Source organism: Morone saxatilis, unplaced genomic scaffold (genome assembly GCF_004916995.1).
Source record: "Morone saxatilis isolate NCDOM2014 unplaced genomic scaffold, NCSU_SB_2.0 Contig12, whole genome shotgun sequence".
In the NCBI taxonomy this organism is placed as follows: Eukaryota; Metazoa; Chordata; class Actinopteri; family Moronidae; genus Morone; species Morone saxatilis.
Window position 1 is genome coordinate 18,622,579 of NW_023339674.1, and position 15,644 is coordinate 18,638,222.

Below are 15,644 nucleotides of genomic sequence, written 5' to 3' on the forward strand. Positions count from 1 at the left end.
TGGTGTATGTTTCTGTGTATTAATCTCCACGATGAAAAACTAAACTGGTGTGGGGAGGGGTCTCGTTGGATAGAACATCTTCCTTTGCCCAGACATGTCTAGTGGGGCACACTGAGGTCATATCTGCATTCCAAAATCTGACTAATATGCTTTTGTTTCTTTGGCTCAACCAATCATATATCATTTTATACACAATACACATGAAACATTTTAAGGTATATTTCTGTAAAAAAACAATTTTGTGCGTTTTATGCATGGGTACAGAAACGGCCCCTCATGGCATTGTTATTTGCCCTGTTTGAACTAACAAAACATCTAATTCCATTCCCAGTGTAATAAAAGGGTACTTGGACAGGAATATAAACATCTCCCTAAAGTCGAACCAGATGCTGGTGCATGGTGGAGTGCAGGAGCTAGAGAGACAGAAAAACAAGGGAGGTACTTTACACAGGAAAGTGAGTCAGTACCCAGGCCTCAGCGCTTCGAAATATTCATTCCTCCATTCCTTCGCCCTCCATCCTCCTGACCCCCCCCACCTAATCTAGAATGGGGGGGGGGGATATCCCTGAGGAGACAGGTTAGAAAAGCCACCCAGCCTGGATTTGATTCTCTGTCACCTCTCACACGAGGCCTTGAGAGGCCTGTCGAAGAGGCGGCACAGCCACTGCACGCACAGGAGAGAGGAAGTCTAACCACTGCACGCATAAACAGAGTGCTCCGCTGGCTGCTGGAACCTGACCCATAACCCTAAAAGCCAGCATGTGAGGAAAGCTGTCCAGTTCCCTTTAAGGTGCAAGTATGATCTCATTTGGCTGAAACTGGCTATGAGTAAGACTGTGACACAGTTTAGAAAAATCCAAATATTATAAAATACGTGTCAGACACAGTTTCACAGTTGTAGAGTCCTGCGTGTGTTGTTATTATTACGATTATAATAATACATTATAATACGATGCAGACGTGTGTTTAGGTGTAACAGGAAAAGTAGATTGCGAAGCGTATTCTGTTGGCAGGAATCAAATATGTTCCCATTTTAAAAGTTGTAAAAGAAAGAAGACACGCTGTGACAAATGTTAAACTTTATGTTGTTTTGAAATGGCAGTACAAAAATACAAAAATATGTTGATGCATTCATCATTCAAATTTCACAGTAGGTACACAGGTAGGTACACATGAGACTGTTATTTACAGGAGAGTCATTGAAATGTTCCATAATACACTGAAAGGATTATTGAAAGTATTTCAGACATCTGCTTGAAGTTGAAAGATTAAATTGGATCACTTGACCATTCGAAACTGGCCATTTGTATTGATATCCACCAGTTTACCACAGTCAACAATGAACAGATTGACTCTTCTCTGACGGCAGTATAATCAGGTATGTTCAATTGGCCTAAATTGTGGTCCATTCTCAGACAAATTGAATTCCCCTTTCAATCGGATGACGCCAATTAGATTTGTCTGTCCAGTATAAAATTCCAATCAAATCAAAGCAGCAAAACAGCAACCGGAATGAACTAGCATGACCTACAAAAATGCATTTAGAAAACAAAGCCAAGCACTCAACAGAGGAGGTATTGTAGAGGGTTTGGGGTTGTACCAACAGTCTTCTGAGACTCCTACAAACACAACCAAACTGTTAATTTTAGTGATCAGCGGGTGGCCGAGAGTTTGGATCAGGATCCAGAGAGGGGAGGGGGGGGGGGGGGGGGGACTATACAGGTTTGTTTAGACTGAACCCCTTCCTCACCTCCAGACCAAAGCTACATACAGTACAACTGTATGTAGTCATGTTGTTGTTTGTGGTGAATTTAAACCACACTGGCGAGCTATAAAGTGGTATCAACTTTCCAAACAAATTACCATTGCTTTCAATCAGTTTATGAGGGAAAACTGTTTGTTTGTGGGGAATGAAGACTGTAAAAACTGTTTTAAAAAAAAAAACTTGCCCATGCCAGTGACCGCCTTTGTACATATACAATAAACAAAACACAATAAATACATTTTTTTGCATCAGCTTTCCCAAGGATATATGGATTTGTTACTAGGATAAAAATATAAATAGAGTTTGATACCTTCTCCAATAAATAGTAGTGGTATTCTATTTACAATATGCACACATCTCCCAAAGAGCTCACAAGATATTTCTATCTTGAGACACGTGTTCACCTGCCTCTATTTTCCAAACTGATCCAAGATTGACACAAATTGCTCACAGGTATTTGTAGCTCTTTTTGAGGCTAATGTATGTCTTCCAGCAGTGGTCTTCAATATCAAAACAAATTGTCATTCTGTGCACAAAGGGGAGGGGGAGTGATTGTCAGAGAAAAAAAAGAGGTCATCATGGGAAGCTAGTGGTGTGACACTTGGAAGTCGACCAACTCATCTCTTGAAAAAGGGCCATGTCAAGGGGTTGTCTGTCTAGACTGCGTTTTCCTCGCTGCCTTCCAAATGGTGTGATTTCCGAGGGGGGTCTGCACAAAAACAGAGTCAAGAACTACTCACATGCAAGCTGTAGGACCCTCAGTGTTACTTATATTATTACAGACAAGTAAGACAGGTAAAAAGAGAAGGTGACAAGTGTTTTTGTATCCTTACTGTTGCAGTGGCCGTAGTGGCGGACTCCTATGGAGCGGCCGAGGAAGCAGGTAGCCCGGCGGAGGTGGCAGGCGCTGGGGTAAGTGATGTTGTCATTGCCACAGATCGCCTGCTCAGACAGCATGGGTATTGGGCAAGGAGTTGTGCGGCACATGACACAGTGAGCACTGTTGGTCTGGTCAGTCACGCAGGTGTGGGTGCCTGGACACACCACGCTGGAGCACGACTCTGTGCAGAGCATGACAGTAGAAGAACTATTAGAAAAAGTGTGAAGTGTAATATTTGGCTTTTGTGCATAAACTAGATACATCTTGCTTACTTTTGCAGTCTCCTTGGTACATGACCTCCAGGTCCGGGTGTCCCATGCAGCGGGCCATCAGCAGAGTACACTCATCCATATATGACTTCCCATCGCTGCCGCACACAGCATGCTTCCGGGAAATGTGAGAGCAGTCTGGAGAGCACACACACTGGGGCCTTCCCGTCTTCATTTTGCAAACCTTCCCAGGACTGCATTTGACTCCCTCACAAGTCTCTACAAAAGCACAGCGAGTGGTTTCATATGTGTGTGAGTTCTGCGCAGTGTCAGTGTAATGTTACTGCATTAACAAGTCTGCAGACATCAGGTGATCCGCAGGCATTTTCATACAAAACAAGCTTGAGATCTGGGGTTTTCCCAGACCATAACACTATTTTCACCTTGCACAATATTTACAATAATCACATCTCTTTATTGACCATTACACACAGGGGTGTCTCGCCTGGTGGAATGTGAGGCTGGCGTGTTTTCATAACAGATCTATGTGTACGGCTGCACACAGACTGGGCTAAGCTCCTGCGGAGGGACGGAGGGGCTCTGAGGTAGACGGAGTTCAAATAGCTGTCAGAGAAGTTTACAGGCTGAGAAATGAGGAAGCCCCGGGCTCCTCTGACACCCCATAATGTCAAAGCACAGGAGGAACTGTAATCCTACACAGGGCAGAGTTAACATTAGACAATGCACATAGGCCTCTTCCCAGGACCTTTCTGAGTCTTTAGAGATGACGCCTGATCAGCTCTGAGTCCTGAGGATTCTGTAAACAATGAGGAACTTATTTCTTATTTCCTGTCTCTACCAGCACTTCAATATCCTGTTGTATTCTAGAGCTGTGTGTTTTTTCTTCTTCTTTCTTTTGGTTGATTTCCAGCTTTCACTCTGTCTCTTGCTGTGTATACATTTTCTATCTATCTCCTCTGTGTCTCCCAATAAGGGAATGTCTGGTAACAAACAAACGTCTCGTGGTGATGTAGATGTCTTAACTCTGAATTGACAAGCTACCTTCAAACTTTTTGACATTCATGATACCGACATTATCCTCCCACAGAATTCCAAATGATCAAGATAGTGTTGCACGTTATGAGTCCCAGACATCTGGGCATGTGGCAGGCATTTATTTCAGCCTGCAGGAATTCTATTATTTTGCTCATGGAAGCAAACGGGGCTCATTTTTAACTAGCTGTAGAAAAAAGTGAAACACATAGCAAGGATAGAGGTTCTGTTTTCTACCAACTTCATTCGTTTTCCACGTGATGCAGTTTATGCAAGAGTTTTTTATTTTTTTACAGAGCTGTAGGCTACATTTGACTGTGGTCTCTCTGCTTTTTCAGGTTCATCTAAATACAATCCACACCTCTGTTTCTCTATGCCATGTGACGAGGCCAGAGAAACCTGGGGCTGTGGTTGGGTGTGTTTTTCTAAAATTGCCAGTAGCTAGATTTTTACTGGAACTTATCAGCATGGTGAAATTCACATTTTTTGGCCTATGAACACATAGTGTAAGTGTTGCTTATAAAAACTGAATTTATCTGCAAGTGAACCTGAATGAACCTTGCAGAGATTTCAAGAGGGGAAGCTTCTCAGGACAGCTGGGTGGAGTTATGTGGAACGCTTCTCCTCCAACCACGTCTGCATTTTGTTAGAAAGCTGCACCGGGAACTCATTGTGTGAATATCTCGATTCACAAATGATGTGGTTTAAATTAACTTTCACTAACTCCCCACTGAGAGACAAGAGCTATTTTGTGGATTAGCCAAAGGTAAATCTTCTGTTTTAAGTCTGCAAAACGCATCTAGGCAGTGATTAAAAGAGCCAGTACTTACCTTAAAACTACCACTGACAGTAGCACAGAGTCCAGTGAAATATATTTATCTTTATTTACAATGTGACTGTTAAGAATTTAAATATAGGTTTTAAGCAGTTTAACACAGCATTTAACTTTTGGGTCACATAAAATAACTAATCCTCTGCCCCCACTGTGTTAAACCAAAGCAATACACAGTAACTGATTCCTTCTACTTGGCAGATTCAGCCAATTTGTTTTTAATGGTTTGTTATTTTACCTTTGCATGGTTTACAGGAGACAATTCCCAGGAAGCCCAGCAGGCTGACCTCATTCATGGGCAGGCTGGTGTTGGACCACGCTGTGTCCAGGCGGCCCCCGGCACAGCACTCCTCTCTGGTCACCCCTCTCATCAGCACCATGTCGCACCTTTGGTCTTGACTCTGCTGCAGCCAGCACATCCCAGCTGGAGATAGTAGCACATTACCATTTATATTAAACAAGTTAATTTACTCAAACACATATAAACTAATATATAAACACATTAAAAGGTGTATTGAATTATTGTTAGTGTCCATTAAACAAATGACTAAAACTATAGTCTTGGCTTTTCCATTATAGTATTTTAATATATAGCACCTGTCTGCTGAGCTGTTCTACATGTATTGACTGTATACATACATACAGTATATAGTTGTATTAAGCATATATACAAAAAGTAGATGATTTATCTACTAACACATACATACAAAGTTGAATTTTCTTTTTCAAAAGGATGAGGTAAAGATACATAAACATGAATTCTGGAGAAAAAAAGTACCTTATAATTATAATAACTGCAAGATGATTCATTCATTCAATTGTGAAAAAAACAACAACATTACACTGTGGTCCTACTTTTTCAAAATACAAAAAGAAAAAAGAAAAAGAAAAACTCCACTCACCACTGGCAGGATTCCTTCCAATCTGATACAAAGTGAGAATCACACCAAAAACATAGATGAAAAAGCTCATTGTGTACTCTGGTTAGTACAAAACCTTATTCTGAAAGCTTGTCTAAGCAAATATCAGCAAGAAGAAGTGATGTTCCAGACAGAGCGGATCACTCTAACTCCACTCTAGAAGTAGCTCTCCCTTATGTGAATGAATGTGTTGTGGATAAGTGATGTCGTTCCCCCTCTGTATAAATATTTAGCCCAGATGGAATTATGCTGCTGGGATGGGCGATCCTCTCAGCCAGTAATAAGCCAGGGCAGGACACAGTTTGACTCTGACTCAATTTCCAGAGTCGGGAAATGATCCATGCCCTCCAGCGCCAGACGCTGGGCACTTTTATGACCTCACAAAACATTTTCACACCATATTAGACTAATTAAAGGCTTCATGTTTTTATTTTTTTATTTTTTTTATCATGCTGCTTATTGAAAAGAATAATTGAATTAGCTGCTCAGGTATTTGGGAAAATACTTGATTGCATAATAACCGCTGAATATGACCATATAAGTAGTTTAAGTAACTTTTTTTTGTGTGTCTGGTGGGTTCTGGATGTTTTGTTCTGTGTTGTCTCATCTCCCTGTTTAATGTGGCACAGCTCAGACGTTTCCATTCTCCTCACAAAAAATAAACTGTTTGATTATGGTAGTTTTCTGCCTATTCCTCTGTGTGGCCCATAGACATGACATACTTATATCCCTAAATTGTGCTCCTTTGAAGTGTAAATACAGAGGAAATCAAGTGATTACAGTAACTTCTAATGTTATTCTAAAAGGGTTTCTGGCCACATTATGTTAAAACAAATTACTATCAAGTGCCTAAAAATATACATAACAACAATCCTTGAATAAATGAAGTCATTCTCTTCTCCAACAACTGGCGTTCCTCATTTTGTTGACTGTCTGGGTTTATCAATGAATGCTGATATTTCACTCTACAGCTGCGGTTAGAATAATACTGAGAGACGAGAGGAGGAGTGGGAGTGAAGGTAGTCTGCCCTTGAGCAATATATCGAGTTTAACAAACAGGACTATGTTGAAGCTTATCAAGAACATTCATGTCTGCCCCCCCTCATTTTTAGTCTATGATCAAGCACAGACAGCCACAGCGAGAGACTGAAAGTGAGACTGAAAACACTGAAATACTGCAGACATATAAACGGTATCTGTCTACCAGAGGGACAGGCATGTTTGTTTAACACCATCCAGTCTCCAAAAACCTCTCACTAGAGGTGACTGGAGACTAATCTGCATGATCATGTCTGATCAGAACATCTGCACTCTACCTGCACTCATTCACCTCTGACACTGACACAGAGCTATGCACTAATCCAAAGTAATGTGAGTCTGCCCATCTGTCTGTCACTGGGTTTTTTTTAGTGTTCCCTTTTGATCGCTGGGGGGGAAATGAAGGTAGCATATGCTCCAGTATCTGAGTCTTTGTGAATGATGTTCCCTTCTTCAGCGGAGATCCCCAGGGCACTAAAGGAATGCTGCCTGACCTAAGAGGGGAGGAAAGAGAGCAGTGAGCGATGGCTGTGGGTGGCCTGCCTCTTCACTGGGTCTCTGCAGAACCACTCAGCTCCTCATATGGTTTGGATCACCACTGCCGAGCCATACAAATGAATACAGCATGGTGAGGGACTTTGGAGCACCCACTAATGTATGATCTTTATTAGGGTGCAGCTTACTGTGTCCCATCTTTGAGGAATATTGGCTTAATTATTCAAGTGGCTCCGTGGGGCAGCATGAAATTGAAGAAGCCCATGTTGGACTGTGTCTAATGTTGAATAGAGAGAGTGCATCTCTGACAGGGCAGGTGTGGAGTTCACCCTGCTATACTGTACATTAGCCTGTTTCTAAAACGCAAAAGGCAAAAACACCACTGCCACCTAGTGGATTCAGTCGGCAGGTTTTAGCCTTGGGTTTGTTTATTTAAATACCCATTTAACTGTATGTGCTACTGTATTCTTGCATTAGAAACAAGTCAAATTTAAAGCAAAAATAACAGATAGAACTGTTAAATATAAGGACACAATGTAAAACACATGGACAAATTATTTCAGGAATAATATCAGTAATTTATTTAAACAAGTCAAGGGATGATTAGCTAGCAGCTTATTAGTTAAGTAGCAAGCTAAGTTAACTAGCAACTGTAAGTTAGCCCAGCGAGGAAATGCCAGAAAGAAAGCAATGGCATTTGTTAGCAGTAATTTTGCATTGACCCACCTCTTTACAACATGTATATAGTATATGTAGTCAATATGTTCACAAATCCGCTGTATGAGCTGCGTTAGCTGAGTTAACATTGACGTTAGCCGGGGAATTAGCTAAAACCTATGCATATAAGGTCAGCTAACGCCAGGTAAAAAATATAATTAATGTCCAACAGCTGACCAAGCCTTTAAAGTGTTGTCCTGGTGTGGCTAACTGGGCCAGAGTTTGACATTATGCCTTTATTTATGAGAATCATCTTACTATTATACCACTTGAGGATATCCTGGGCTGTCACTGTTTATTGTACACTTGGCCACATGTAGCATTATGATGCTGCTGGGTATCCATGCTGTAATAATTGCAATTAGCCAGAATGACCAGGTGGGGGCACCCCTCACCTGTCCCTCAATCCTCCATCCTTTCTTCAGCCATGTGTTTGTTCACCTCTGCAGCCTCCTGAAGTCACCATATGTCCTCACTTAATAAAAAAAAAGGTCATTAGCCTTTAATTTTGGACATCAGAGCAGTCCTAAATTTAATTTGCACTTGTAGTTGTCTCCCAGATACATCTGTCATCTTCTAGATACATCAGTGATGTCTGTCACAGCAGCCCTGAGGACTGACAGCTGACATTTCAGTGGGTAACTGAATGCAGTTATATGACCATTAAACCTTGAGGTCACATGTTTTCTTACTTTGAGTCACACCAATAAGTTGATTCACTCCATGGTGATCGACAAACTGAACGCACATTTCTCCTGTTTGGTTATGTGTTGCTTGTGTCTTATATACAAGATATATTTTACAATGTCTGTGTTTTTTCTCTCGAAAGAAACCCAGTTATTTTCCTTCTGCAGCCACTGTGAACAGCATCCTTCATTTCTCAGATGAAGGAACTTGCACTCTTGACCGACAGAGGACATAAAAGTCTATATCTTTGTACGGAGCATGAAAGAAAGTACCTGTTTTATTGCTATGACAGATATCAAATCAGTTGAGAAGAGACAGAAATACTCCCACTCCATTACCATCCACCCACTGCGCTATCTTAAGTCATAGTGTTGGTGCGTACGTCACACGGCTAAACAGGGCTCAGCAGTGGTAATTGCTCTCTCTGCCCCAGACTGGCTGAAAGCAGCTGCATCATCTATCCACTCAATTTACTCCTAATGTGTGTTACTGATTGAACCGGCAGTGAGGGCAGGAAAAGTGACAAGGCCGGATAGAATCACCCCCTCTGTCCCTTTGCACACAACTTTCCTCCTCCTCACCCTCTTCTTCCCCGCTTCCTTCCTGTGTTTAGCGCTGCCCATGTGAAGTCCCTCCAGCGGTTCATTAATGGGGAAGGTTAATGTCGGCACACGCGCTGCTCATACAAACAGCACTCCCTCCCCCTTCACCTTTCTCCCTCCCTCTCTCCCAGCCCTCCTCCTCTCTGCCCCCATGTCACCTTTTCCGCTCTCTTGAGCCCTCTCTTTTCCCCCCTCATTCTGTAACCGGAGCAGGGCACAGACGTGGTCATGACTAAGGGTCTCCCTTGGAGTCATTTAGCTCTGTCTGTGTGCTGCTCCGGATCTCTCTGCTCTTCCTCAGTACGGCTGGAATAACCCCTGGTGTCCATCTCCTCTATAGACGCCTCATGCTCCTGCATTCATGAAGACTTGTAAAAGCTCTCAAGTGTTTTTATTCAACTTGACTAACAGACGTGACCCTGGTGTCTCCAGACTTGACAGATCTATAATAAGATACACATTTTTTGGAAGGATTTCTCTGTTAAAAGTCAACATATGGAGTTTATCCAAAGTTGCAATTACCTAGTGTATTTTCCACCATGTTCAACTAATAGCAATTTTGTAGTGATGCTGCTGCCACTATTTAGTCAGTGTATTAACATCCATATATCCAACATATTGGACAACAAATATAATCAGTGTCATATTATTGTCGCACGGGGCGATGAAAGAATCCAATTTGCCTTTTTATGGCTGATAACTGGAACTGAAATTGCCTCAGTCAATAGTTCTGGTATGCTCATTGCAATATGTTACCTGGTAATTTCCTTAACTGTGTTATGTGGTGATGGACTATTGATTGCAGGGGAAGCAGGAAAAAGTGAGAAAAAGTTTCCTGTGTTTTCAGCCCCTTGGTGTGAAATGAATTATTTCTGTGTATTAATAATTGCCACTTTATTTTCATGATACTATAAGTGCTCAGTTAAAAATGCCACGGCAGTGTCTCTTTTTGTTACCTATCTGTTATTGAATCTTGAATCGTTGAATCTGCTGCTGATCATGGACAGAGAGAGCTCAAAATGTCTGACCTGGGTGTTGCAGATTGCAGTTATATTAGGGCTAGGCAATGACCTTGATTGGTATTGATCTCCGTTTTTGAAGTGCTTTGCAGTGTGCTCCTTTATGGTATTCTGCTTTAGAGGGCCTTTAGCTTTATGAACTGAACTTAACTCTACGTTTGATTTGATATTCTGCATGAGACAATACCAGTCTGAATTAATGATCCCAGGCTAAATGTATTTAAAAATGAACAAAATAATGTTTTTACGTAGATGTGTTGTCTGAGTTGAAGCATAACAGCGTAAGTGGAACTCATTGCATTAAGCATCAATTTGATTATTTTACATCACTCAACTTGCTATTGAATTCACCTTACATACATTGTAAAGTTAGTTGTGCATTACCGATAATAAATTCTAGCTGCTGCCTAATCATGACTACATCGCAGCCATATTGGTTTCCATATCCTGTCTGTCTTGTGATGTGCCAGCAACCATCTGCTATCTTTACACTTCAAGTTGCCTTATGTTGCCATGAGAACTCACTTATACTTATACTGCTTGTCAGACCTAATTTAAAGCTGCCACATTCCGTACTGCTAATTGGTATTCAACTCGATATGACTCACTTACTGTAGGCAGGCAGCCACAACTTACTGTAGTCGCTTCTTGGATTGCCGGTGCAGCAGTCACAGACACTGCAAAATGATGTAATGTGGTGAGGGAAAGTATCAAAAGTCATGAAGATATTAAGCAAACACAGAAAAGTATATCAGAAAAGAACAGTGATCACATCTCTGACTCTTACAACAACAATACAAACTTTAGATATTAATCAACACCACTGGCAGGCTGCAGAAAAATAACTTTTTGAGCTTCATTAGAGGTGTTTATGTAATTTTTCCACTTGCAAAAGTGAATATATAGATTCTGCCATCTTATGAGCTGCTTCTCAGCTATTCTTTACACTTAAATCATATAGTTAATCAAATGGAAAATAAAATAATCTATCTACGTCCTATGCTTCTTGTTTCAGATACATCACATCCGGTTTCACTCTCTTAATATCCTCTTTTTGAATTAACACTGGGTGATCAAACTGACATCAGGTGCAAATGCATACATGTATTTAAAAAAGCAATCACATCAGTATCAGTAGCAGGTCAGAAACAACACAGCATAAATTGCTTTTAAGGTAGGGCGTCGCATGCTTGGGAAGTTTGCATTTATGAGAGCGAAAGAAACCCAATTTCAGTCGGTATCAGGGGTGTATTTTAATTCCAGTTGTGAATATAGTCTAGCAGTATCAGCTGTAGGTGCAATCCGGATATGACTCACTGGTGTAAAACAACTGTCTGCCAGTCTGTCTCTTGTGAAAGCTTAATTCTCACCTACCTTGTATGATTTTACCATCAGAGGGTTATATGTCAGTACATTGTGGAATACATTATTCAAGAGTACGCAGCAGATATAATAGAAAACATAATAGCTGGTTAGTTTACAAAAGCAAAAACAAAAAATACAAAAAAACATCTGTTCAATACGACTGAAATCCGGAAAATGTTGTATTATTACTGTTCGGATTCTGAGAACAGCACATAACATGTTTGTTGTCAAAATCAGTGTCCCTGTATGATGAATATGACCCTGCTGAGAGGTTCTTGATACAACACATCACACAGCATATGTAAGTAATCATTCTCCTGTTTGCCTCTGAAGCAGCAATTCGACTCACCTTCATTCTGACCTGAGAGAAAGTGCCTCTAAAAATTAAGTGCAGATTACATTTTAGATGACATTCATAGGTTTTTTTGTGTGGTAGTGTGTGTGGTGTGTGTGTAGTGTGTGTGTGTGTGCGTGCGTGTGTGAAAACAAGCTCTTGTTTTGTCATTTGCATTAAGTCACATGTCAAGTCTCGTCCGTATTGTGTTGAAGTGAAGCGTATTGGTTTTGAGTCTTTCATCATCATCTCACCCTGCAATATGCGGCAGACTGTGCGGGATCCCATTGTTCCAACATAAGAAATATGACCGTATGTTATTTTATGGACTTTCATTGAGTTTTTGCATGCGTGTAAAACACTAGACAAAGAGCTAGACAGAAACAAACAGCTATAATCACTTTATTATAGTTCCACCAGTGTGTAATCGTATTAAAAGTTTTCAGATGCTACAGAAATAAACAACAGGTGACTCAAAGCTTCACAATCTACACACTGGAAGGTCATATTAATTTTTTTTGCCAGACTAGTTAAAAATACACCTCTATGTCGTCTCCTCTAATGTCCCAACCCGTCTCTCACTCTCTCTCTCTCTCTCTCTCTCTCTGTGAGCTAGCCCTTTAAAGACTCTTGACTGCACAAGAGCTGATGCTCATGCTGGCAGCAGTTACCATGGCAACAAATGACTGAAGTGTATTTGTTGCCGCTGTTATGTTGAAAGCTGTCAGAAACAGATAAATAAAGCAAAACAGAGGTGGAAAAGTTTGGATTCTGTCTTTCAGAATCGAGGGCCATGTGACAGCTCTGAAACCATGTGACTCTGATTCACTGCATCCAAGAAGAAAATGAATCAGTCAGAAATGAAAACAGGCACATTCATGTGTCAAGTACTCGCAGGCTGATACTACTATTGGTAACTGTCACTGCAGCATGATTTAACATCTCAGCTCTTGGTATTTGCTGCTGGTTTTTTGGTTGCAGATTAATGTTCAAACATTCGACAAGCTGATTCATGGGCTTGCTTTGCCAAACCTCTCTTTGGTCATTAACAGCAATGAATTATTCCAGAGAATTAAATCAATCTCTCTGCCATATATGGTAGCTGCTTTCTTACAGTGCTAGGCCGCTTGTATAAATATTTAAACAACCAAAAGGGCAGATGGGTCTTTAGAATTAATTACCCTGCTCAGTGTAAATATGAACATTAGGGGCGACTTACAATCAGTCGAGGCACCATGCTGGAGTCTATGCAGTATTAATGCAGCTCACCTCTTAAAGTGGAACTATGTTCACTTGGCTATAGATGTAAGCAATGTTACTGTTGCTAAAAGAATGAATGAATTTAATTTATACTCAACAGTGCTATAGTGAGAGCCTAAACATCAGGACTATAAGAAATGGTTTGTGATCATTTCTAAAACTGTGCATTGGTATTCAAACCTACCCAGGTGTTAATATCAGTACAGTGTCGGCTGATAAGTAACAAGAACTTGCAATACTAAAGTGCTAAAGATATGTTTGAGGTAGTTTAGAAATATTTACCATTATAATAAATAATTTAATTATATTTCTATGTAAATTAGCCTTTTCCCCCCCTCGTCTTCGGCCCTGACTTTGAAAAACACTGGGCTAGTCAGTCCGATTTGCCCGTTGCCGAAGTGGGTTTGTACTCAAACCAGTGGCTCTCACTCGTTCTTTGGCTCAGGGGTGAATGAATGAAGTTAACCTTAAATATTGCCATTGGCAGCATGTTAGCATGCTGCCAATGGCAATATTAACATTAGCATTTAGCTTTTAGCTGTAGACTCTTGTTTCAACTGTAAAATGTTCAGTAATCCCTTAAAATGCTTAGCCTCACAAATCCAGTATATGTGGGGCTACAATTATTATTTGTTAGATATGAACAGATAAACAGCTGTAAAGTCTGTGCTCAATCAGAAAGAGACATGGTACAATACACATGGACGGGAGAAAAAAGAAGACATAAGACTTGCTCTTTAGAAAATATATACAGTATACAGCTCCATTATTCAAACAGAACATTTTGGCCATGATAACACCTAATATTTGAATTAGTAAATAGAAGATATACTGTCTATCTCTCATCACGTACTGTTGTACCTCCTTTTGTTCTCCAAAAATCAATATGCTTGAAATACATAATCATTAAATCCATTTGTTGTTCCCTTCCTTGGTGCACTTGAAAATAGAATCCAAAAATAGACTGACAACTTGACTACTCTAATCGTTGGCAATATGCAATTTAAAGATCTAAAATGGACCAGAGAATGTTGAGAGGCTTTGTTACACACTATAGTTTCTGATGTGGTCATTTTAAAAGATTTTCAAAAATAAATACTCTCTAAACCTTGAAGTCATGTGAACAGCAGGTCCAAAAATCACTCTGCCAAAACCATTTTCTGTTCATTGTTGAAGTTGTTGAAAGTCACAGATAATTGCCCCTTTTAATGTTTTTTTATGTAACTGCAACGGTGGAGGTGGTGGAGTAAGATGAGCTGTTTAACGTCGGAGAATGGGAGTGGGTAGAGGAGCTCTTAGTCGCAGGAAAAAGGAAGAAAAACTAATTTCTGGAAATAATGGATATTGACGATTACGAGAAGAAATAAAGGGGAGGGAGGGAGGGAGGATAACAAGTCAAACAAACATGTACTGACATGTGACAACGGCACAAAGAAAGCAATATTTACCAGCATTTACGTCTCTTCCTACAGTACATGAAAGCATACACATGCACCTCCCACGCATCACACACTCTTCACTACACTCACACCTTCCACACTTCTGCCCACACATACACACATACTACTTTATGCAGTTAGGTTATAAAAAAGCTCTCCACACACACACACACACACACACACACACACACAGTCACTCACAGCTACCTACCTCATGCCCCTGTGGCTCTGCTGGCATCACGCATGCTCTGCGAGCTGTTACAAAACAAAAGGTCTTCATCCCTCCATCTCCAAACATTACTCACTGGAGGAAGCTGTGTGTACATGCAGTGGGCTGCTCTATTCAATATTTCTGGCGATAGGAAGGACATGTGGGCCATTTTGTAATCTGAACAGGAGAGAGCCACCTACTGTGGACACATGGAGTATTATAGTGACAGTGAATGCAACCATTGTGAAACCATCTATTATAAACTCTTCCTGTTCCTTTTGTGTGAATCCCTGGATGTTTTTCTATTGGCTGAAGGCCCCTGGAACCACAGTGAAAGCCAAGTTGTTTTTTTTTTATATATATATTACATGTTGTGTTGTGTTGTATTGGAGGGAAAAGTCACATTTTCTTGTGGGTGACACGCTATGATTGGCAGCTGACTTTCATATTTAGGCATCCATACTGAAATGTGTCTACAAAATGCCATTGTAAAGCTGAGTGTCAGGTTCAGTCATTTAAAAGTCATTTTCGATGCAGGGGACAGAGGTCTGTAAAAGTGCAGTTCCACCATTTTTCTGAATTTAAAATGTATTTTGATATCCATGAATGAGAAACTTAATATTCATACTAGTCGGGAGGGTGAATCTGAATGAGTTTCCACCAGGCCCTAATTAAGACCAGACAAGCTTCATTACTCTGTGTGTGTCTGTGTGTCATGAGTGGACCGATTGAAATGTGTGAAAGAGACACACATGACACCCGTCACGACCCCCATTTGCCTGCACAATACACACACTCATACATGTCTTTGTCCCATG

The 15,644-nt window shown here is 40.7% G+C and overlaps 1 protein-coding gene across 2 annotated transcripts; it reads right to left on the bottom strand.

Moving 5' to 3' along the window:
- Positions 1–1,062: 1,062 nt before the first annotated feature.
- fstl3 (follistatin-like 3 (secreted glycoprotein)) lies at positions 1,063–5,874 on the bottom strand. 2 transcript variants are annotated; one of them, XM_035653260.1, is made up of 5 exons: positions 5,642–5,874; positions 4,978–5,163; positions 2,918–3,133; positions 2,599–2,826; positions 1,063–2,497 (listed from the first exon to the last, which is right to left on the bottom strand). In XM_035653260.1, exons 1-5 carry the CDS (start codon positions 5,709–5,711, stop codon positions 2,406–2,408), a joined length of 792 nt encoding a protein of 263 aa, XP_035509153.1. In that variant the 5' UTR covers positions 5,712–5,874; the 3' UTR covers positions 1,063–2,405. The 2 variants fall into 2 exon arrangements, with proteins under 2 accessions (XP_035509153.1, XP_035509154.1); XM_035653261.1 differs by having other exon boundaries at positions 1,063–2,474; positions 5,642–5,872.
- Positions 5,875–15,644: the final 9,770 nt, after the last annotated feature.

Coding starts and splice junctions, on each gene's coding strand:
- fstl3 (XM_035653260.1), bottom strand. CDS start 5,711: ATGAGCTTTTTCATCTATGTTTTTGGTGTGATTCTCACTTTGTATCAG. Junction 5,164..5,641: donor TGGAAGGAATCCTGCCAGTG/GTGAGTGGAGTT, acceptor TACTATCTCCAG/CTGGGATGTGCTGGCTGCAG. Junction 2,498..2,598: donor CCACTACGGCCACTGCAACA/GTAAGGATACAA, acceptor GCATGTGAGTAG/TTCTTGACTCTGTTTTTGTG.